Raw genomic sequence first — 24,791 nt, forward strand, 5'->3', positions numbered from 1 at the left:
ATACTCTCACCTGGGAGAGTTAGGGTTGGGAGGATGGAGAAGATGGCAGGTTATAGGCTTTTTAGATCCCTAATTCCTGAAGTCACTTACCTAAAACAGTGAGTCTGGTGCCCTCTCCAAAGTACACGATGCCGCCAGAACACAGTGTTGCTAGGCCTGGTGAAATCAACCACAGTTTTCCCCAGCCACCTTGGGGTTGGATTCCGGTGACACTGGCCCCTCTGGGAAAAACACTTTGAGACACTGATGGAAGGTGCAGAAAGGTGGCATGTGGAGGAACGTGGCTGCCTTGTGGCTTGACTTTCAAAGGCAACCACCCACATTTTATTCCTTCACAGAGGATGCCCATCTGGTGCAGACTGTCCTGTCCTGGGGGGTCCCATAGATAGAAGAGCTATTGGGTGAGCCAAAGGGAATCTCCTCCCACCGGGGTCTGCTGTGTGGTCTTGGTTGGGAGTCATCCTTTGTGGATCTGGCCCAGGAACACTTCAGGGTGGGATGAACAAATCTTTGGAAAATGTGCAGGCAGCTCCCAGTAAAGCCCTGGGTGTCAAGAAGAGCACATACCCCAGGGGCCCTTGCATCCTATCCACAACATGAGGGAGGTTTTTGTAAAGGCCTCCCTAAGGAACGTATCACTGTGGCCCTGCTGTCCCCACAACCATTCAACCTCATACAAAAACATCTCCTCCCTCAGCCCCGCCCCAGAGACACCCAGCAGAGGCAGGGCCTGGGGAAATGGCAGGGTTTGTGCTTATACTGAATAAACAAGGGGAAACAGATGATGTTGCTAGGGGATGATCGTACCAAACAGACACCTGGCCGGATAGAGGGGTTCCTGAGTTTCTCTAAGCAGGAACTTGTTATGCTCTCTCTGCTCCCTCCCTACTACCCCTCACTAAGCCAAACTGGTATTTATAGCTTACGAGAGGGAGAGGGGAGCTGTGACAGGTGGGAAACCACACAGAGGTACCCCGCCTAGACACTCGTGTACAGACAGCTGTGCAGATACAAATAAATTGTAGGCAGTGTTGTTGTAGTCATGTCATGTCGGTCCCAAAAAATTATATGTAGCTATGACACACTAAGTAATTTTCACAGACCCAAAGAAGAGCTTTGTGTAGCTGGAAAACTTGTCTCTCTCACCCAAAGAAGTTGGTCCAATAAAAGATATCACCTAACCCACCTGGTTTCTCAGATACACATAGAGACGGGAATACAAGCACAAACACATGATACAAACGACACATAATACTGAGTGGTTACACAGGCATATACACAGAGAAGCATGTGCAGACACACACCCAAGAACATGCAGAGAATAGCAAAGACACAAATACACTGAAGAAGGATGTGTGCTGTCACACACATTCAGAGGCAGTATGGAGAGTCACATGAATGCCCCCCCCTCGAATTATATGTATAAATGCACATGTAAAGTCACAAACAAACATGCACATACCTAGTTAGACTTTCACCCACAGAGAACTAGGCTGAGCTGGTCAGAAAATGTTCATAGGGAATTTTATCTGACAAAGCTTTGAATAAAAATGTTTCCTGGGTTTTGATTAGCTCTAGAAATTCAGCACAGACATAGATGCATGAATTCCCACTCAATCCCAGCAGAACAGGTGATTATTCATACAGGATCCATGAGATCAGGTGAGAATACTGGGAAGACACTATGGCTTTTTTATCCTTTGAGCATGAACTCAGACTCTCAGCACTTAGTTTAATGGAATAAGTCAGGGATGGGGAGAACCAGGTCAGAAGAAATAATAAGCCACCCACCAAGCCTATGTAGAGGTTTAACAACTGTGCGGTGTGTGTGTGTGCGCGCACGCATGTGTCTGTGTGTGTGCATGCAGGGCATGGTTTTCTATCCTGGCTCATTTCATCCCAAGAAGCCTGTCTCTTTTACTCATGTGGTTCCTTCATCCATTTGTATAAGCACCATGGCCTAGCTCTTCAAATCTAAATACCTTTGAGGATCTGGGCCCACATGACCGAGGGACCAGCATTCCTACAGTGTCTTTGAACCCAGTATCAGAGGGGCAGCCATGTTAGTCTGGATCTGTAAAAGCAGCAAAGAGTCCTGTGACACCTTATAGACTAACAGACATATTGGAGCATGAGCTTTCGTGGGTGATTACCCACTTCGTCAGACGCATGTGGTCTATTCAATTGCTTTGCGACCTTTAAGCATCATGACTGGCCCTGGGCTTTAACTCTTATATGCTTCCAAATAATGGGCACCCCCAGCAGCAGAACATCCTTAGTATCACTCTGGGGCATTGGGAACCGTACTGACTAAAGGAGAAGAAGTCACTGACTCCACTCACTGCATTGCCTTGGATTTGCTTGGAAGGCTCCCATTCATATGCTGATCAGGGCTAGTCCTGCTTAGTGTATGAGTTCTGAACAGATCACAGCTACTCAAGGTAGTATATTTTGAGTCCCAAGTCCAGTTTTTGTCTGGCAGTTTCAGGATTTTGCAACAGTGTGTGACTGGTGGCACAAAAATACAAGGCTGAGTCCCTGGTCTTCAGTGGATCTATCTGCAGTGCGCAGTGTCTGTCATTGTCACGTACCATACTGAATCTGTTGTCCCTGAAATGCTCCTTAAAAGGGTTCTGGGTTCCTTTAATTAGCACTCCTATGAGCTCCAGCCCCCGCTGTGCTACCGGTTGTTGGTACCAGTACATCCAGCCATGATCTGTGTTGTTCTGATAGCAGTGCAGTTGGTCATGGTCTCAGTCTTCTGTGTCACCCACCTAGCTACCTGGGACAGTACCAACTGCCTCCTCTCTTCACAGAGAACTGATGGAGAGATAGTAAGAGCAAAGGGTTAGGGATTTGTAGAAAGTGTCCATACTATCCTCTGCAATCAGAAAGCACGAGAACAAGGGAGAAATTAAAAACACAAGAGAATATCAACTTCATTGGGAGACCCATGTCCTGGATGTCCTGTGTCTGCCTGTCTGCAGGCTCTCTTATTTTCTCAGTCTGTCATTGTTTTCTTGCATGTTTGCTTGATCTATCTATCTATCTATCTATCTATCTATCTATCTATCTATCTATCTATCTATCTATCTATCACTGTCCCTTAATTTCTTCCACCTCCCCTCTCTCTTGCTCTTCTTTCTTTATTCTCTCTTTGAATAAGTCTCTATAAACACTTACAAGAAGTGATGAGGAGCCACAGAAGAAGTGCGTAGAGCTGGGACATACTTCTCTTTGCATACAGTACTTAACTTGAATCACAACAGAAATGTGTTACTTGTAGAGTAGAGGCAGGAAGTGACATCAGGGTGATCTGGAAAATGCTCATCCATCTTGTACCAGGTCATAACTTTTCTCCTGCATGAGGGAAGGGGTACAAAACCAAGGTAGAATTGAACTAAATAAAAATAAGACGTTAGTACAGAATGGTCTAATGAGAGCTAGGCATCTTTCCCCTCCACAGGACTAGGTGAACAATGACCCTCAGAGTGAAATTACATCAGTGAATCCCAGTCATAGATAGAAACAAACAAACAAACCCTTCTGTTCATTATAATTATCGAATTCTACCCTAGAGAAGCCTGATACATGAACAAAAAAAAAATCACAATTGAGGGAATCAGCAGAGCTGTGTGGGGAGCCCAAGACTGGAATAGCAGGGGGCTGCAGGACAGGAATGAGAGGTATTGGTGGTTTGATCAGGTCATAACAGGAATGGCACTTATTTAATTAGAACTCCCCCAAAATCCTGATATTGTTAGAGGGCTTATTCCTTCACCCACTTACTTCCTTGGTCCTTCTTTGCCTGAACAGAGAGCAACAATACCCAAAGTCCGAAGGTGCAAACAATGCAATTTTTATTGGGGTGAACTTCCAGCAAGCAATGATTCCAGTTTCCTTCCGCAGTGTCCCCCCTTCCCAGCTCTGACACCACAAAGCCTTGCCTGTGTTCCTGTTCCATGTCCTGTTCCCATTCCCCCCCTTATTGAAACATAATTCCAATTCCCCCACCCCAGTCTCTGTTCCTATCCACCCGCTTCCTGATTGACTGCAGACTATGTAGTAAAACTTGAGTCTGCTTAGCTATACCTTAACCAATCATTTTACTGAAATTAAGTAACCAATCCTAACATATTGTAACATGATTATTTAACCAATTATATCCCCACCACCTTAATTAGTTTACACCCAACAAAATTAATTATACAGCAGACAGAACGATCACAGAACCAGACAGAGATTATACAGACAAACAATCGGGAAATGGGAACTACGTTGATAGAACAGCAAAATGAGGATTTCACATCCCAACTATTGATAAGTGAGTTCTTGCCAGACAGGATGCTATCAAACTAAGTTTTCTTTAAATCTTCTAGGCTCTTCCCTTTCTCTGGAGGTGATAGGCATTATCAGGACAGGATTGTATTCCTAACAGCCCAACAGCACCTTATTTCAGTGTGACTAGTGGAGAGGATGTGACCATTCGCTTCCCAGCTTATGGCTGGCTTCTACTGCTTAGCCAAAGGCCTTAGCCTAAGAACAGGGCCTCAGACTGTCAGAGTAAGAGAAGGCCCTTATACTGGCAGACAGTGATTTTGAGTCTTTCTATTATACCTCTATGACTAGCTAAGTGATAAGAATCATAGGCACCGACTCGAAAAATTAGTGGGTGCTGAACTCCCACTGGCAGCTCCCCAGGGCCCTGCCCTGCTCCAGCTCATCTCCGCCTCCACCTCCTCCATGAGTGCCACAGTGTCCTACTTCTCTCCCCTCCCTCCCAGTGCTTGTGCTGCAAAACAGCTGTTTCATGGGGCAGGGAGAGAGGGGGATGAGGGGGTATGTGGCATGCTGGGGGAAGAGGCAGGGCTGGGGCAGGAATTTGGGGAAGGGATGCTATAGGGGCTGGGAGTGGGTGGAGTTGGGGCGGGGACTTTGGGGAAGGGATTGGAATGGGGGGTGGGGCCAGGGAAAGGGTGGAGTTGGGGCAGGGCTAGAGGCAGGAGGGCACGAGCACCTACCGGCGCTGGAGAAAGTTGGTGCCTATGATAAGAATACAACTAAATTCTTAAAAGTATAGGCCTTTGCAGACAGGCCTGAATATCTATATCCTAACACTCATCTTGACATTGTTTCTGAGTCACATCATCTCAACTATACAAATAAAGGCTTTGCAGATAAGGTTTCCTTATACTCTTTGCTGCCATCTACTGAAACACTGAGTCTACACACAGGTTACCTAAACCAACAAAAATTGACATCTTTGGCCCAGTTCATCCTTAGGCCAGACTGAGTTTGGTTTTGGGAAGGGAATCAAAGGATTCTTTATGTCACCTCTGGACCTTACATATTCTAGACTGGGGAAGGCCTGCTTCAATATCCCAAGAGTTGTGCTAACTTGTGCTCAATGCATACACAGCCTCTAAGGGGGCATTGCAGCAGCTGGGAATAGCCAGAGTACACAGTGCTCCAGACCTGCTCCTGTAGTGCTCAAGAATGTCCCTGGCATGACACATACATCCGGGGAATTCTATGCAGGGCCAGATCCATCAGTGTGGCAGTTCATTTATGCTGGCACAGTGTTAAGGTGGTACAGCATAGGAATGAACTGGGCCTCTTAATGCTTCTCTGCTCTTTTGGGGTATGAGTTGAGGGCATGTATTTAGTCCTTACTTTTTGAACTTTCCTCAATGGCAGCCATAATCTGTTACCTTGAAACTTATCTCTTCAGAGTTATTATATCTTCTGTTTTCTTAGACAGTTCTTCCAGATCCAGTTTCCCTTTTCATTTCTTTCCAGCCTTTCTCAGAAGGGTCAGTTACTCCAATTTCTATGACTTTTTATGATCCCTCACCCCAATTCAAAGCAGTGTCAGGCATAGCAGAACTGTGAGTTTATTCCCTAGTTAACTAGAAACAAAATATCACCTCCTTCTTTCCAATCACAGATGATGATTGAAGTGGTTTAATGAGCCCACTAATTGGTTTTAAGCCTACAGTGAATTTGATGCTGGGAAAAGATGCTGGACTGACATCCTTTGGAGCCTGAAGTGCACCCAACAGGGACAGCATGGGCAGTGGTTGGTGCAGGCTTCTTCACACACTGCTCTGTCAGAATGCCCCATCCCTGACTTGAAGTGACCACCTCCATGAGTGAAAGGGGTGTTAAATCTCCATGACCCATTTACTCCAAGCTTCTCTGCTGAGAATGGCAGCAAGGAGGCCAAATAATAGCACCTGTAGGGGGTGGGGTTTGTGATGTATGCCTGGTATATAGACTGTGGGGTTTTCCATGACCAGGGTGAGAGCGATACTGGGTCACATGACCCCTTTTTATTATCTGTAAACCAGAGAGAACAATGCTCGGAAGCATGGCCCGCGGAACAGTACCACCTGTGCTGTGACCCTTGGTAATGCTTTGTATCATTGTCATCTTAGTGTTGCATATGGTTTTGAGAATGAGACCTACATTGGCTCACAGGTGGAATGGAATGGTGACTCACCAATCACTTGTGACTCTGAGCGTTTAACCACATGCAGAAACCAACCCCCCAGGGCCTTGTTATTGAAACTTCTACTGCCTTTTCAATTCTGCATTGACACAATATGAACACCTCCTCCCCACATCCGCTATGCTCTCTGTCTTCACCACATCCTCACCGCTCTCTGCTGCTCCCCGCCACACATCTTCTTGTCTCCCTTCCCTTGTCTTCAGGCTAACTGACTTGGGCTAAGATTGAGTCAGGTTTCTTGTGCTAGGAAAGGTCAGTATTTCGGTGGAAGACTTTCAAGGAGAAAGCAGTTGGCCCAGGGAGTAGTTTGGGTGACTCAGTAAAGGGCCCTATCTCCTGTAAGGCAGCATTGACCCAAAGGTCTTTGCATGGTGCTAAGGGGTGCAGGGCTGCAAGAAAGGATGTGGGTGACTCAGGAGGTTACTTTCTCCCATCTAAGTCATTACTGACCCCAGTGTCCTACCATATTGCTGGGTGAAACAGTGTGGCTAGAGCTGAGAGATAAAGCCAAGATCCTAATTATTTGTATGATTGGAGATCCCATGCTGTGGCAACTTTAGGGCTATGTAACCTGTGCAGTTGCATTTGGCCCATATACTTCTGGGTCCCATGCCACATTCACACATCAGACAGTGTCACTCCAAGTTTTATGTGTGTTTCTGTGGCACCCATAGGCCATGGTACAGGTGCATTTCCGTCCCCACTCCCTCCTTGGTTAGTTGCCCTTCCTCTCCACCTCTTGGCTTGTACACACCATGAGGTTTTGAGGAATAGCCATGGGCTTCCTAGTACAGGGCCCCATCCCTGCTCATTAGTGTTGGCGGTGGAGTACCCTGTCCCAGTTGGCTCCCTAGGCAAGGCAGAGACTTAGCTCATTGTAACAATCCAAAACACTGAATGTAGCCAAACATGTTCATGAGCTACTTGGTGAACGATGACAAAACTGCACATGTAAAAGGGGTTACTAAACAGTGACTGTTAGCCTGTGCACAGTCACCCCTGCCCAATGACGTATCCTGGAGAGAATACATCAAATGATTTCACAATGGATGTTCAGTCACAATAAAACAAAGAGACCGCTGTCTGCCTGTCTGTCTATCTGCCCTTAGTGGTCTTTAAAGATGCTTGGGTGAGGTGTCACCTATTTGCAGGAGGTTCAGATCTTGGCTGACTCACTAGCTGGAAATTTTCTTCTGATCCCTTTGGTTGACTTGTGCTGTTTAGAAAACTGGAAGTCAGGCATCTTGTGTGGGTCTTTCTGGGGCACAGAATGGAGACTAAACTACAGTAACTCCTCGGTTAACATTTTAGTTATGTTCCTGAAAAATGCGACTTTAAGCAAAACAATGTTAAGCGAATCAATTTCCCCATAAGAATTAATATAACTAGAGGGGGTTAGGTTCCAGGGAAAATTTTTTCACCAGACAAAAGACTATATTTTATATCGTATACATTTTAAACAATGTAATAATGTACACAGCAATGACTATTGCGAAGCTTGGTTGAGGTGGTGAAGTCAGAGGCAGGGATATTTCCGAGGGAATGCCTTACTGCTAAATGATGAACTAGCACTTGGCAGAGCTCTCAAGGGTTAACACACATTGTTAATGTAGCCTCACACTCTACAAGGCATCTCGAATGGAGGGAGGGGAGACAGCATGGCGAAGAGAGACCGAGACACACACCACACCATGTGTGAAAGAGAGATGTGCATTGTCCCTTTAAGTATGCTGACCACATTCTAAGTACATTGCCTTTTTAAGTAGATCAGCAAGTTGAGTCAGCAGCTACTGCCAGGTCCTGAGCCCTGTCATGCCCCTCTCCCTCCCACCCCCCCCCAACTCTGTGGATGGGGTAAAGGAGTGAGGGGGCAGGAGCAGGGGGAGGGGGACACCCTGACATTAGCACCCCTTCCCACCCACCCCCCTGCACAGCAAGCAGAAGGCTCCCAGGAGCAGCTCCAAGGCAGAGGGCAGGAGCAGCACATGGCAGTGGGGGAAGGGACAGCTGAACTGCCTGGCACCTGATAGCCTGCTGGGCAGCTGCTGCACAGGGAACTTAGGGGAGTGGAGAGCTGATGGGGGGCTGCTGGCCCACGCTGGTTCTAAGCCACCACCAGCTAGCTGCAACGGACTGCTCTTTCTGCAAGCAGTGGACAAAGCAGGTGGCTGCCAAACAACGTTATAAGGGAGCATTGCGCATCTTTAAACTAGCATGTTCTGTATTTGATCAGCAACGACACAATGTTTACCGGGATGACTTTAAGTGATGAGTTACTGTACCTATTTCAGTTGTCTCCCAGCTGGTCCCTTTTTACTAATCCAGTTCTCTGATCTACTTTCACCCCTTGGTCCTGGCATCCGCAGGCTAGTTTCTGTGCCTGCCTTTTTGCCATCCATGGCTGGGTCTGGCCTAAAATAGTGGTATAAAGCCATCTTTGCTCCCTTCCCCTTGTTCCTTAAGCTCAGCTTCAATCTGGTGGAAGGGAGAACTGGGCCCAAGATGTTCCTACCCTGATCCACCTGAGCCCATCCATTCCTTTGCTTACATAGAACAAAGCAAAAGAGAAGAAAAAGCATAGTCTTAAAATAGGACATTTTCCATAGTTTTTCAGTAGTTAAGTGAAAGTAGGTGCCTAAATACCTTTGAGGGTCTTGGTCTTTGTATAGCTTCCCCAGCTGCAAAGCCCTGGGAGAATGCCATCTAGGTATACGATGACCGTCTTGTCCAGTATACTGTCCCTGATAGGATCAATGCTGAAAGCTTCAAAGGAAACTGCAATACCTCTCATTATTATTATTTTTTACTTTGTCCAAACTATATAAGGCACTTTGCTGAATAGAAAGATGCAGTCCATGCCCAGGAGAGCTAACAGTCTAATCTTAGATATAAATAATAAAGCACCTAATGATACAGAATTCAAGGCCTTCATTTTTGCTAGTTATTGATTTTCACTGAAAAATTCCCAGGTGTTCAAAAAGCCAATATTTCAGTTTTACTGATATTACTGATGTCACTTTTACTGATTTTCACTCCAATTTTTGCTTTTACGCACCTGACATTGCTTTGGAGAAGTTTTTTTTGTGATACTAGCCCTTCAGCATAGCCCAGGGCACAGAGTCCCATCCACTTCCCCTGCTGGACAGAGCCTGTGCAAGGGAACTGGACAGGACTGTGCTGAAGGGCTGAGGTCAGCAGGGGGCTCTGTCCAGCAGAGGGATCCATACTTATGGGGGTGCAGCCTCCTGCTCCCCTCCTGACCCTGGCATTTCTGCGCAGCCCCAACTGCTTCTCCACAGTAGGGAAGTGAGAGGGGCATGGAGATGGGTCTCGGAAGCTGAGACCACCTGACCACTGCAGGGAGTGGAAGGCTTCCTTAGGGTAAGTACTCTCCCCCACACCCTGCCCACTGCACCCTGTGAGTACCACACACCCCTCCCCTCCATGTGAGTATTGAGCACTCTTCCCCCACCCACCCACTGCCCTTCATTTTTGATTTCTACTGATTTTCTCATGTTTTTTAAATTTTTGAATAAACACCAATACATTCCCAGGTTATTAAAACACAAAACCAAAGCTGAAAAAGAAAGGCTTTGACAATATCATACCACTTTATTCCAGGAGGGAGGTCAGCAAGGGGTGGGGGTGGGGGTAGGATTTCAGTGTACACCCTGATGCATGAGAACTCAAAGACCCCTGTATTATCCTAACTGCAGATGAGATATTTTTCTAATCCCTGTCAATAAATGCAGACTAACATGGGCTCTGCATGGTGATGTGTGTCATTCCATGCTGCAGTGCGTGGACTCCAGTCCTGTAGCTATCAGAGAAAAGACACAAACTCAGGTTTTTCAAATGAAAAGAAACGAAGACTTTATTATGGCTTCAGAGTGCAGACCCCTCAGTCCCTAACTATGAGTAGTTATCTAGCTTTTAAAGCTCTGTGGTAGGGGGAGCCATCAGTGACTACTGAAGAGATGGATAAAGAGCAACTACTCTACCCACAAACCCCTCCACGGAATGGATATTGGCAGAGTGCAGGCAGAAGCAAATCCTTCTCCCTGGAGGATTTGGGGCAGTAGAAAAATTTAGCTGTGCTCCTCCTGAGGTGCTGGAGATGAGTTCCAATCTATTCTCTGCTCAGCTTGTCACTAGCCTAAACAGAAGAAAGAAAAACACAAACAAAAGTGACCACCCAATAGAAAAAATGGTCTAGATTTACAAGGTGCTGTGCATCACAGAGCAATGCAAAACAGTCAGCGCATCATCTGGCCCAGTGCACTTCCCCTCTTTGTTGCCAGTAGAGTCTCCACTGCCTTACATCTGGTGTCACTGCCATTCTGATTTGGTAGAGTTTTACACCCAACTTTTCATGGATCCACAGGTCCAGTGCTCTCAAATGGCTCTGGAACAGTTCCTGGGAGGACCCCTTCAGTATGTCAGTCCCCTTAGGGTCACACTCTCTCACTGGGGTAAGCCACTCGGCTTCACCGCCTCCTGGGACCCAACCTCAGAGCCTTCAGCACCCCTGCTTCATGCCGTGAACTCCCTTCAGCAAGTCCACCTGTGTTGGATACACAAGGGAGACTTACACACTCAAAGGAGCAATTGCACCTCCAACTTCCTGACTCTACAGTGACTCTCAGCCAGCATAGAAAGTCCTTAATTAGCACAGAGAATAAGTTACAGCAAAGTCCATCCAGGTCAGTCTAGAACCCAGAGCCCACTGATGCCTTTTTAGTCCCAGTACAGAAGCTGTCCTCTGACTCCAGTAGCGCATATGCTACAACCCCCCACTCCCTCTCCAGTCCTTTGTTTTCCAGTTGGTCACACCCAGCAGGCTTCCTAAGGAGGGTGGCCGATCCATGGTCTATTGTTGCAAGGTGCCAAATGTCTGGGCAATTGGAGTGGCCGGTGTCTTCTGGGACAATCCATGGGCATAGGGACTGGGACCCAGGCAGGCAGGCATCAGTCACACCTATATCTCTGAGTCTCTGCAATGAGTAAACATCCTTTTCCTCCCACCTATTTAAACATGCCTCACATAGGGTAAACTGAGCCACATACAAGAGTCATCCAAAATGTAATGAAAAAGTCCAGTGCCATCACATAAGTGTATTATTATTTTTTATTGTTTGTATTGCCATTGTGCCTAAGAGCCCCAGCCATGGACCAGGACCCCACTGTTCTAGGCACTGTACAAACACAGAACAAAGACTCAGTGAGAAAATAGAGATGGGAAAGACTGTCCATCTATCCATAACTCCCTGGATCGGTCCATACGGTCTATGTTCTAGTGCTTTGTCCGAGCCGAGGTTTAATGAGTCATGTATGGCACTTCCACCGCACCCTTAAGGAGATCATTCAACCAAACATCTTTCAACAGTCAAAACTTTCCCCTGTATTCAAATTCATCCCATTAACCCCAGGATCTCCTCAAAAACCACTTAGCTATTCCTCTCCATGTGCACTCTTTCCAATACTCATAGAATGTTGACATAGCCAGCTTAATCATACTCTGGAGAAGCTATAGTTAATTATTTTGAGCTTTCTTCATGTGTTAACAAGTGCCCTGAAAAGGAATATTTGTGTTGGGTATCAGGAAACCTTTCCTAACAGTGAGTTTCTATTAGACTGTGAAAGGGAAGTGGTGGAAACCTCATCATTTGGGACATTATACTAGACTAGACAAAGCCTGCAATATATATGGAAAACAACCTTTCAGTGGCTGGGAGAAGGAATGACAAGATTGTAGATCTTGCTCAATTGCTAGCGTTCTCTGCATCCAATGTCCCTGTTGCATCCTTGAACCTCTGATTTTGCCAACTCAAACAAAAACCAGCTAGCCAGCTTACCTTGACTCTCCACACCAGAGCACTCACCAGCAAGGCATAGAGCATGGCTTTCCACAAGAGCACCAGGTAGGTGAGCTTTGTAGAGTTGCCAGATCGCATGTAGGATTCTGTAAATCAAACACTGATTATTTATGGAATTATATAATCTGGAGAATTGGCATCTAGAATATCAACAGTCAAATAAGAAATCCACAGTGAGGAATAGGTCTTAATATACATCACTGAAAAACTGGGCTGGATATCTGGTTACACCAGGCACCCAAATAAAACTGAATAGCATGGCATTTGTATTTATATTCCTGATATTCACTGGCTCTTTAATGCTTTTAATGCCTCACAGAGACATTTGGAGAATACCTGTTTCACAGATGGGCCTTCTATGAGTAATGACTAAGCTGGTAACTTTCCAGTCTGAAGACATCTTCTGTTTATAATTATACTGAAGGAGAGGGAAGACCAAGGGAGCAAATCTGATTGGATGAGGAAGGTCTCATGATCCCTTTGTGTAATTTACAAAGGGAGCCTCCGGAGGAGGCATTCTCAGTGCACTGTGTCTCACATGCAGGTTTTCTTTTGCACTTTTTAGTTATCTTTTATTCATATACTCTACCGGACATTTTAGGCCGGAAGTTCTTGCTTCTCTCTTAGTGCAGAGAAACATAACACATTTCCCCCACATAATAGTCTAGTCTCCTGTGGGCTTTAGTACTTTGGTCTAATTTTGGTTGTTGGCTTTAGTGTGGGAGTTGTTGGTGGCTTGTGATATTCTATATAGATGATCCAGTGGTTCCTTGTGGCTTTAAACGCTTCCTGACACACCCTGTACATAGTGTCTGCTAGTAAGGGAGTTTAAATTCGTGGAGAGATAGAGGCAATGAGAGGAAATGCCTACCTTCAGTGATGCCACATCCTGAAAGGCAAAGAAAGGATTATAAGTCACAGTTTTCTCAGAGCTGAAAGAATATAGACTTCAGAGTTTCTGGGATGTTACATACTGTTGGTATTAGTGGTACTTACTCATATTATTTAGATAGACTCTTCAGAGTGTTTCTTAGCTAAATTCTATAAAGAGCTACGAAAATGTACTTGACTATATACATGTATAAAAAGATTATGCACGTGAAAATATGTATCCCTGTGAACATATACATATACTCCTGGCACATACTCTTACATGTACACATATATGTGGGTCCATGAACCTGCACATTTGCAGATGAACACTGTCTTTCTCTTTGTATTTCTGTGGGGATTATTTTCTCTCTCTTTCATCTCCTTTTGCTTTTGTTTCCACTTTGATTGTTTTCCATTTAATACGATAGTGTAATGCTCAATCACTACTCACCATCTCCACCTCTGATCACTTCATACTGGATCTCATCCAGGTGAAACTTCACAGCACACCGGAAACTGTTCTTGGAGTTGAACCACTCTTGGGTTGAGATCCTCAGGCGGCTGGTCAGCGAGTATGATTTTGATGTGTTATCCCAAGTGGAAAACTCATCTGTCCTCACCCCATCTTCCCTGTCAGCATCATTCACCTGCCAGACCATCTTGATGTGGTCGGGGTAGAAATCTCTGGCCAGGCACACTAGAGTGGCCTTCCCCTTCTCTTTGATCTCCTGCTTTGATGGGGGAAAGATGGCCACTTTGGGGGAGGTGATATTGAGCCCAACCTCTGGAAAAGAAAGCAACATGGCACAGACAGCCCTGAACAAACACTCTCCTGCCTTGTGCCAACAACCTCTCAGAATACTGATTGTGTCTTTGCTCTCAATACAACATTAATAATGCAATAAAACCACACAAACACAGCTAGACCAAAGCACCATGTTTACTAACTAGATCAGAACATAGCAGGCCTAGCTACATACAGACTATGGCTGAGATAGAGTTCTGGTGCCTTCTGCAACAGAACACTGGGAGGCACACTAGGGGACTCCAAACTCCCAAATTATTTAAAGGGGTACTACCGAACCCATGCTTCCATACTGACAGGGAAATGTATCCATGGGTGTTATCAGACAAAACATGCAGTGTGTTCCTTGTATGCAGTGTACTGCATTGTAAGACACAAGAAGCTATATGTTCATAGCAATTACAGAGTGTTTGGGGAGCTGTAATAAGACACAATAAAAGCAGCAAAGAGTCCTGTGGCACCTTATAGACTAACAGACGTATTGGAGCAGGAGCTTTCGTGGGTGAATACCCACTTCTTCGGATGCACGAAAGCTCATGCTCCAATACGTCTGTTAGTCTATACGGTGCCACAGGACTCTTTGCTGCTTTATAGATCCAGACTAACACGGCTACCCCTCTGATACTTAAGACATAATAGTGTATTACTCAGAATTATACTACACAGGCCCCATTCAGGCATTGGCAGGGAAGGAGTTAACCTTCCCCCTTTGGCTGGAGGAAGGCTCTCCAGGAAGAGGCCTGGAGCTGCCCTGAGAGATGGATCCTCACCAAATTGAGCAACTCCAGGTCACTGCTTTGGCCTTAATTGGCACAGCCTTACATCTTGACTTTCAGATTTGGCTGTTGTATTTGTGCTTGGCTCTTAAAGGGGCATCACATTCCTTACATAAGCTTCTCTGTTCTATTACATAGATGTCAAACTCCTGCTAGAGATGTAGAATCTTTTCCTGCCTTGGCTGGCCTATCATGTCAAACCCTCGAGGAATAGAGAGTGGACATATGGAAACAGATAGAGGCATACAGACAGAGAGCACCCTTTGGGAATGTGGCATTCTGAGATACAACATGCCCTGAGTTACTGATGATAAGCTCACATCATCTTATTCTCCCCTTAAAATGCTAGCATTGGTTTTGAAGCCACAGTATCTATTATTTTCCTCTTCCTTGTAGGCACCTCTCTGCCATATGATCCCTTTTATTGTCCTCACCATCATAATTAGTGTTTTGTTTTACAACTGTTTTCTGTTGTCTTCAAAGCCTCTCTGGCATATGTAAATGCTCAGTGTGCTCATCAGATCCTGCCCTCGAGGAGACATGGAAACAAAGAGAGAAACAAAGACAAACAGATGAGAAGAAAAAGGAGGACAAAGAGAGAGGGCAGGAGAGACAGAGCTAGAGAAAGAGCTAGAGAAAGAAAGGCAAAGAAAGAGACAGAGCTAGAGAAGGATAAAACACAGAGACAAGGTAGGTGAGATAATATCTTTTATTGGAACCAGGGCCGCCGCAATTTGCCCCAGGCCCCCACAAGAGTTTTTCGGGACCCCTGGAGCGGGGTTCTTCACTCGCTCTGGGGACCCTGGAAAACTCTTGCAGGTCCTGGGTCCCTGGAGCTTCTTCCGCTCTGGGTCTTCGGCAGCAACTCGGTCGCGGGGCATCCTTCACTACGGGACCCACCAACGAAGTTCCCCAAAGACCCACGGTGGGGGTCCTTCTGCCTTGGGACCTGCTGCCGAAGTGCCTCGAAGACTTGCAGTGGGGGGTCCTTCCGCCTCGGGACCCGCCAACGAAGTGCCAGGTCTTCAGCGGCAATTTGGCAGCGGGGGCCCTGTGCCGCCAAAGACCTTAGGCCCCCTGAATCCTCTGGGCAGCCCTAATTGGAACAACTTCTGTTGGTGAGAGAGACAAGCTTTCAAACTCCACAAAGATCTTCTTCAGGCCTGGAATCAGACCTTTCTCACCAACAGAAGTTGGTCTAATAAAAGATATTACCTCTCCTCCCTTGTCACTCTAATATCCTGGGACCAACACAGCTGCAACAACACTGCAAAACACACAGAAAACATCGAAGGCCAGAGAAATGGATAGACTAGGAATGAAACAGAGATTGAAACATACAGGCAGACACGCAGAAAGAGAGAATCTGAATGAAATCTATTGATACAGTAGCCTAGGAATAGTCTATTTTATATACCCACTTCCAAAGTCAATGTTTTTTGATGGGTGAGTACATTATCATCGTTTTTGCCCCCCTCTTATCTTCATGGCAAGCCCAATTGGGTAGAGATTGTGCCTTGAATAATTGTCTTGCCAGTTTTCCCTCACCTCCACTTGTGTGAATGCCACCTGTCACTAGCATAAGGGAAACTTTTAAGCGTCCTTCAGGGGAGTGGGGAGATGACCTCTTACCTGCAACAGTGAGCACAGTGCCAGCTCCGAAGATAAGGGGAGAAGTATTAGAACACAGCTGTAAACTGTCAGAATAAAACCCACAACTGTTAAAGCCTAGCCCAGCCTCCACTGCTTCCCAACTCAGGAAACTTTGTAGCGATCACGGCCAGATTGTATCACTGGAGACTACAATCAGACTAAGCTCTGGCATTAGACAGCAAAAGACAAGAGGCAAAGAGGAGTGTATGATTCTACAACGTCCTTTCTATCTTATCTTTCTCAAAACAGCCCCCCAGGGAGGGTGAAAGAGCAGGACAAGAGAGAACTGTGTGCAGAAGACACAGAGAGACAAAGAGAGAGAGGGAATAAGAACATTACAGAGAGAGGAAAATCAAGACAAAGATAGAGTGACAGACAGTCAGTCAGACATTTTACTGGGGTCAGTGAGAGAAGAATGTTGTGGAGTGCTATAGTCCCAGAGATACCGTCAGGCTATGCTCTCCCAGACACTGCCCCCACACACACCATCTCTATCCCCAGTAGCCCGTTCCTTACCCAACACCATGAGCCTGGTCCCATCTCCGAAGAACTACTCTAGTTACAGAGCGAGGCAGAAGAGTTGCAAAAACCACATGTACTAGGGACGAGTCCCTCCCCCCCCTGCAACCTCCTTACTCCCTTCAGGAATGGCTTGAGAGAGTTGTTACTTCTTCCTTTCTCCTGTCACAGGACTCCCAATGAGTGTTCATGTTATAATACATCTCAGCCCAGTGAGGACACAAGGAGTGAGTCACTGCAATATTCCCCCCACACACACACACACCCCATCTCATTTTATTTTTTTAGCCCTATGTAATTGCTCTATAGAGTGAGGGGATTGACCTAGCACCATGGGTAAATCCAAAATGAATTAAGCACACATGTAGCTCAGAGTACAACATGCAATAACACCAGCTATGGTAAACACACAAGCTATCAATCCACAGGCTCCAGGGCTTGTCTTGGTCATTGCTTGGTGTCAGGCCTGCCGCTATGATAACAGATGGCACTAGCAGCTTCTTTATGGATGGGGTGGGGGTCACACATGTCTCTGAAGCATCTGGTATTAGCCATGGGTCATTGGACTAGATGGACCAGAGGTCTGTTCCAGTAAGTGGGACACAGGACTAGGTGAAGCATTGGTCAGGTCTCATATGGCAATACCTCAATAATATCACAAACAAAACACAACTTAGGCTTCTGTCTTACCTAGAACAGTGAGTTTGGTGCCATCGCCAAAGTACTGTCTTTCAGAGTTCACACCATTATGCAGCTGCAGGAAAACCTCCCTCCAAACTCATTCTGCTCAACCCACCCTGCAATCTATCCCCCTCCTTGCCATCACAAACAGAAGGAGAAACCAAAGGCACAGCAAATTATAATGCCATTGAAATAAGAGATGGAAACCATCTGTTAGGTCACACCATGTCCATCCTTACTGGGGGCCAATACAAGACTGGTCCCTGCAGTGTCTTCTTCAGGGCTCTGTCTACTCCAGGTTTAAATGACTCAACTGATGGGAGATTCAGTCAGACTCACTGTAGGAAATGCTTTCTAATATCTATTCAGAATCCTTCCCTTTGCTCATGTATCTCTCACCCCCTCCCCCATCTAAAGTCTTATCTTACTTGATGTTTACACTCTGTTAAAACAAATATTGATTCATATAAGGTTAGCAAGGACCATCCGGTCCATTCCCCTCCGTCATGGCAGGACTGAGTTCACTATCCCTAAACCATCCCTAATAGATGGGCTTCTAGTCTCTGCCTTGATCTCCAGAGGTAGTGATTCCACATCATTTCTTAGCAGCTTGTCCCATCCCCCAGGCTGTTCAGAATTTCCCGAACACAATAAGGATAAAGGTTTTTCAGCAAGCATGGAGGGGAGATCCTCTCTGCTCCACTAGGTTTTCTTCCCTATCTTGACCAGAAACCTTCAAAGTGCACTTTGCAACATTGTTGGCTGCAGTCAGTCTGGGTCCTACACCTTGAATTCCTTCAGGCCAGGTACCTGAGACTTACTCATATCTGATAAATATTTATTAATCACTTAAAAATTGTTATACGACTCTCTGTGACTGTCTCTGTTGTGGAAACCATCATCATTAACTCAGAATCCTTCTACATCCTCATTACAAGAGGGCTTGTGCAATCAAAAGACTGCTGCTAGCAAGTACATTGACCCAGGGGAGAATTGCCAATGACAACACAGTGATCATTTTTCAGGGTTATAAAGGCAGTCTTGTTTTGCCCATCAAAGTTGGGGACATCCAAATCCAAATGGGGGGCCTACATGGGAGTATACCCAAAAAGCCTTTTATTGTGTTTGAACCACATGCATTAGACCTAGCTTTCTACTGTCAGTAAGCAGCATCTGCTTGTGACATAACCGATCATATGTTTGTTGTTCTATTTTGTCTGTTAAAAATATCATGCATATTTGTTTGGCTTACCCTGTCATCCCAGACAAAACATGTGTATGTTCAATCCCAAAGGGACCAGAGTTACTGAAGTTAATGGACTCTGGTTTGATGCCTATACACTATTGTTTGTGCTGTCTAAAACGTGATTGTAACTCAGTCCCCGCTGGACAGATGCGCTGATGCATGTGTTGGTTTTTAATGCTCTGTAGCCCCATAATAACTAGCTCTCTAGAGGAATACTTACACCTTTGTGGATCAGAGAGATTTTTCAGAGGTTGTTATGTATACACAGATATATCACAGTCCTTCACCCTTCCTAATTCTTTGCCAGGGCAGCCCCATTATTTGCATACATTACATTCATTCAGCAACCCACAAGGAATTTTTTGTCCTTACCTCGAACGGTGAGTTTAGTCCCTTCTCCGAAGTAGGCTTGGTAATTGACACACTGGGAAAACACCAGCTCAATAACCAAAGGGGGATGTGGATGGGGGGTTGTTCTCAAAAAGGGAGATCTGGGATTTCAAGGGATTATAAAAAAAAATGGGATTTTCTTACCTAACACAGTAAGTTTTGTGCCTGCGCCAAAATAGACTTTATCGTTGGTCACAGTGACAAGGGGTTGCATCATAAACAGAAGAAAGGGACATGCTCCAGATGATGTGGACAGACAAAAGAGGTGTTTACTTTATCTAAAATCCCAGAGCTGTGAGGGCCACTCAGCCCTAGTTTAGTGATCATTGGCATAAAAACAGCCTGCATTACTTCTGTGCAATACTAAGCATTCACTAGAGTACTGTTCTTTAGTTATTGGTCCTATTATTGTTTTATTTAAATTTCACACTTCAATTGCTTTACAGACATTATCTAAACAGTCCTCATCTACCCCGGTGAGATCAATACATATTGTCCAAATTTTACAGATGGGGAAACTGAGGTGCCCAAAGTTATCAAGCAAGTCAGAGACAGTGCCAAGAACATAACCTCTTGGTGACTAGTAGCTCCAGATTCCCAGTCCTGTGTTCTAAGGAGTAGGCAGCCATTCGCTCTGTAACTAGTGGGTGTACAATGTTCTATGAAGTAGTTACTTAATGGGACCTAGGCATAACTATAAACAGGTGCTTGCAGAGAGTGAATTTTATCCCTGAATTAAAGCAAAGAGCTCTTGATTTCATCTCCTCTGCTATCAGAGTGCCAAAGTTCTAGGAAGACTCTGATAGAACACTATGGTGTTTCCTAGTAGATTAAAGAAATCAACCCCAAATCCCAAAGATAGTCCTGGAGGTTCAGTCACTGCCATCCCTGAGTTAATAATGAGGAGGGTCAAAGAGAAGCCTTAATCCTGTCACTATGATCAGCCAAGCCCACAGGATACAGGAAGCTGAAATGGAGTCTGAAAGATCCAACGGAGTTTTACACATAAATCACTATTACCTTTGTGTTTTGCAGCTAACACAGCAAGTCACATTTCTGTCAGGTCTCTGTTATGTTTTGGGTTGTCTTTTTCTGGGAGGGTTTTCACATAAGTAATGGGCCACTTATTGCAAGAGGTTATCACACCAGCAAAATACGAAATCTCTCCCTTTTGCACTGACATGCATTTCAGGTATATCCCAGCTGAATCTGTTGTGCTCACAAATGTTTTAGCTCCAGCCCAGGATGGGCTGTCCTACCAAACATAAATACTTCCCAGGTAGAATCTGCAGACAGAGCTGTTGATCTTTCTGTTGCATCCCCGATGGAGTGGAGTCAAATGCTCTAGGTACGTCCCAGGTAGAACTCATGCTGTGCTGCCATCTTCTCTCTCTCTCTCTCTCTCTCTCTCTCTCTCTCTCTCTCTCTCTATATATATATATCAGACCCAGGTGGAAAGGGCCTGTGTGCTGTAGAATGGCCTACGTATGTCCCAGATGCCATCCACATACCTCGCTACTGCACATTCTAGGCACAGCCCAGGCAGAAAGTGCCTGCTGTGCTGCAGACAGTGCTATATCTGTCCTGGCACATGCTCAAATGGGATAACCTCCAGGGAGGTTTTTGTAAAGGCCTCCCTAGGGAATGTATCACCGTGGTCCCCCTGTCCCCACAATGTTACAATCTCATACAAAAACAATCCCACCCAAGGCTCCACCCCTCCATGACATCAGCCAATCACCATCAGAGAGCTTCTCTGAAACCACAATCTATTTCCTCAGCTGCTCTGTTACAACATTTGTGGAGGAAATATGTGTGTGTGTGTGTGTGTGTGTGTGTGTGTGTGTGTGTGTGTGTGTGTGTGTGTGTGTGTGTGTGTGTGTGTGTGTGTGTGTGTGTGTGAAGGAAGGATTATGTCTAACCATAGCCATCTCTTCATAACACATATTTTTAGCAGATGCCTTATTCCATGGCTAGAATAAAACAGTGACAAGCTTTTTCATTAGTGAGCTGTTTTCAGACAGCTTTTTTCTACCTCCACAGCATTCTGCATGTTCCTTTCACACCTCTCTGTCCCTTTGCCTTTCTCATTCCCTGTGAGACCAGCAGCCCATGTTCAAATCCACCGTAGATCTGTTAGCACTGAGCCACGGGCCAGATTGGAACCTTTATTCACGGCTTTTCCTGAGCCTTGTACTTGTTTATGCCCAGATTTGTGAGCACAGTGCTAGAGAGACGAGCTAGATTGATAGTCCCAGGAGTCTGAGGCTTCTGTTTATCCTCAGAATGGCAAATCTCTGAGTGGCATACCATAGGCAGCGTCAATGCAGGTTTCTTTCATGCCCAATGTGTTGCAATCCCTACCCTGAAGAGATCTCATCTGGGAACATGAGGAGAGCTGAGCCGCCGTCACCCATTCAGTCCTTCACTTCTTTGCTGAGACTATCAGTAATGGGGTCAAGCAACAGAGACGATGGTCGATTCTGCCAAGCATCACCGTTATATAGATGTTCTCAGTGGGCATGAGATCAGATCACATGACATCCTGTTTACCTACATCGCACATAAAATAGCCCTTGGAGGTGAGCCCTTCCCCAGAGGCTTGTTTGCAGGGCAGTTGTGATGCATCCCAGGAAGGAATATGTCATGTCAGCTAACTCTAAAACCTGCACGTACTGAGCCAGGCGAGGGAAGGAGCAGACACATGAAAAAGCTCTAACAGAATCATCCAGTAGGGGGCGCGCGCACACACATGCACACACACGCACAAAGCCAGTCCAGCCCTCTTACCTATGAAATCAGGTCTTCTCAGGCAGCCAACCCTAGGAAGCAATACACACACAAGAAATCCTGACATAGACTATTCAGTAGGGAGTAGCTGGTAAGGCCTCAACAGGTTTGCAGAGGAGAGAGGGGCTTTCAGCAGTACTTAGCATCAGAGCAGGGGGGCCAGCTGGGCATTTAGGATGCTGGCAAAATGCAGCGCTTAAAGAGAGCGTTTGTATGTGTTTGGGGGGTGAGGGATGCATGCGCACAGGGCGGTGTCACAAGGGGGTCACAGATTTGCCCTAGATAGATAGAGCGAGCTGGGTCGTTCAGGGGCACACCTTAACAGTCTTACCAAACCTGCCATTCCCACATTTTTTTCAGACATACTTTTTCAGACCACTTTAAACACTAGCTGGATCTGTGCATCTCTACAGTAATGAAGGGTTTTTAGCACTAGTGAAATGTAAGCACCTCTGCAGCAGCAAATGTTCTGCACCACCAAAGCTTTGTGCTTCTGCACACTTGGGGGCCACTAATCTGTGGGAACAATTGTGTGTGTGTTTGTCTTTTCAAAGTGGATTACATTAAAAAAAATATTATTTTGGGACATTATCTAACTGCCCATTTGTTGCTGTCTCGTCTCTGGACAGTGTGTAATTTATCTGTTTTTGCCTTTCTGTCTCTCTAGGTATTAATACAGGGACCATTATCACAATAGCGAAGTCTCTATAAAATTATTTTTTGATTTTACCTTTTCTGGACTACTACTACTTTATGCATCTGACAAAGTGGATATTCACCCACAAAAGCTTATGCTCCAATACTTCTGTTAGTCTATAAAGTGCCACAGGACTCTTTGTTGCTTTTTACAGATTCAGACTAACATGGCTACCCCTCTGATACTACTTTATTATTATTAATAATAACAACTATTATTAGTATATAAAGAGGCATTTGCATGATTTGTATTCAGAGCCCCAGTCGTGCCCCAGGACTGCCTTGTGCCAGGTGCTGTACAAACACAGAACAAAAAGACAGTGCCTTCCCTAGAGAGCTTACAATCTAAGTGCAAACCAAGAGAAAACAGATGGCTACAGTAAGTACATGGAAACAATATTGGTTAGCATGACAGGCTGTGGTTTCTGCATAGCAGCAGCATAACCGTTGTTAAGTTTTTTCTAGTCAGGGCAAAGGAGAGTTTTCAGGATAATAATGAAGTGACTTTGTGGCTGTTAATGTCCTTAATGTCATTAATGAGCCCCAGCCCACAAGCTACCTGTCCTGTGAGATGGAGAGCCTTTGGTCAATCACTTTGCTCCCTTTGTTTCCATTTCATTTTGTGTCAGGATTCCTGTGGATGGTGGTGTTGCCTCACTTGTATGTTAACTTTAAGAGGTAATTCTCCAGAGCGCCAGCAGAGGGAAACCGTCCTCCACTTTGGGTTTGAAATTGTCAAGGTTTCAGATTGTGTGTGTGGCTACGTCCAGACTACCCGCCATATCGGCGGGTTAAAATCGATTGCTCGGGGATCGATACATTGCGTCTCATCTAGACGCTATATATCGATCCCCGAGCGCGCTTATATCGCTTCCGGAACTCCATCAACCCCAACGGAGTTGCGGAATCGACAGGGAGAGCCGCGAACATCGATCCCACGCGGTGAGGACAGGTGAGTAATCCGATCTTAGATATTTGACATGTAGCTGAAGTTGCGTATCTAAGATCGATTTCCCCCCGTAGTGTGGACCAGCCCCCAGATAGTCAAAGGTACAGGAGTGCAAGTGTATCCATAGGCATGGGAACTAAGGGTGCGGGGGCTGCTTCAGCACCCCCAGGTTTTGTACAGGGTCCAGGCCACTGGCCCCATGCCCAGGGTCCCAGCACTGCTAGCCCTGTGCCTAGGGCTCCGCTCCTGGCCCCAAAGCTGGGGTCCTGCTGCTGGCCCCTCGCCCAGCCTCAGCCTCCTTACCCCTGTCCCCCCATCTCCCAGAGCCATGGCTCGGTTCTGGTCCCAGCTTTGGGAAGAGGAGGCATGGACAGGGGCGAGGGGGTGACATAAAAAGTTTTGGGACCACTGGCTTTCAGTACCCCGATTACCAAAAGTGTTCCAGCGCCACTGAGTGTATCCTGCATGAATTCAAAGAGAAGGCACGGAGAGAGACAGAAAAGGATGAGGAGGAAGAGAGGGCTTCAGTTATGCTTTGTGTACCTTTAGGGGAACTGCTGCAGGCAAGACATCTTAAATCTATTTCAATGAGGAGAAAGGACCAGAAGTACACAAATAAATGTGGCAAAACTAAGCAAAGGGGGGAGATTTCTGGAAATATTTTCTAACAGATCTGTTAGATTGTGGAATGGTCTCCCAGGGAAATGTTGGCCCCATCACTCAAGTCATTTAGGACAGCACTGGACTCTGCACTAGAGAATACACTCTACAGAACGATCCAGTATGTGGCGGGGACGGGACGGGAGAGAAGGAAAGTGCTGTTCTGTTGCTGCCTGTGTTTTGTCTCCTATTGTGAATCAATCTTTAGGGCTATCAGTCACCACTTTGCACAAACTACTAAATCTTATTTTAAAAGACCCATGAACCATTTTGTATGTTGAAAGAAATCCTGGCCTTAGTCCATCCTGAAGAAATACAGCCTCCCTAAATTTCCTCCAGCAAGTACAACTGGATCCACTCTCCTGC

At 45.8% G+C, this 24,791-nt stretch overlaps 2 gene segments (V, D, J or C); both read right to left on the bottom strand.

Moving 5' to 3' along the window:
* Positions 1-24,791, bottom strand: part of LOC115636523 — a 448,049-nt gene that overhangs the window by 13,333 nt on the left and 409,925 nt on the right.
* On the bottom strand, positions 10,359-21,785 carry LOC115636533. The segment is given in 5 exon segments: positions 10,359-10,667; positions 12,367-12,473; positions 13,259-13,276; positions 13,712-14,044; positions 17,011-17,643. Coding segments are annotated over 5 exon segments (495 nt in total).

Source organism: Gopherus evgoodei, chromosome 1 (genome assembly GCF_007399415.2).
Source record: "Gopherus evgoodei ecotype Sinaloan lineage chromosome 1, rGopEvg1_v1.p, whole genome shotgun sequence".
In the NCBI taxonomy this organism is placed as follows: Eukaryota; Metazoa; Chordata; order Testudines; family Testudinidae; genus Gopherus; species Gopherus evgoodei.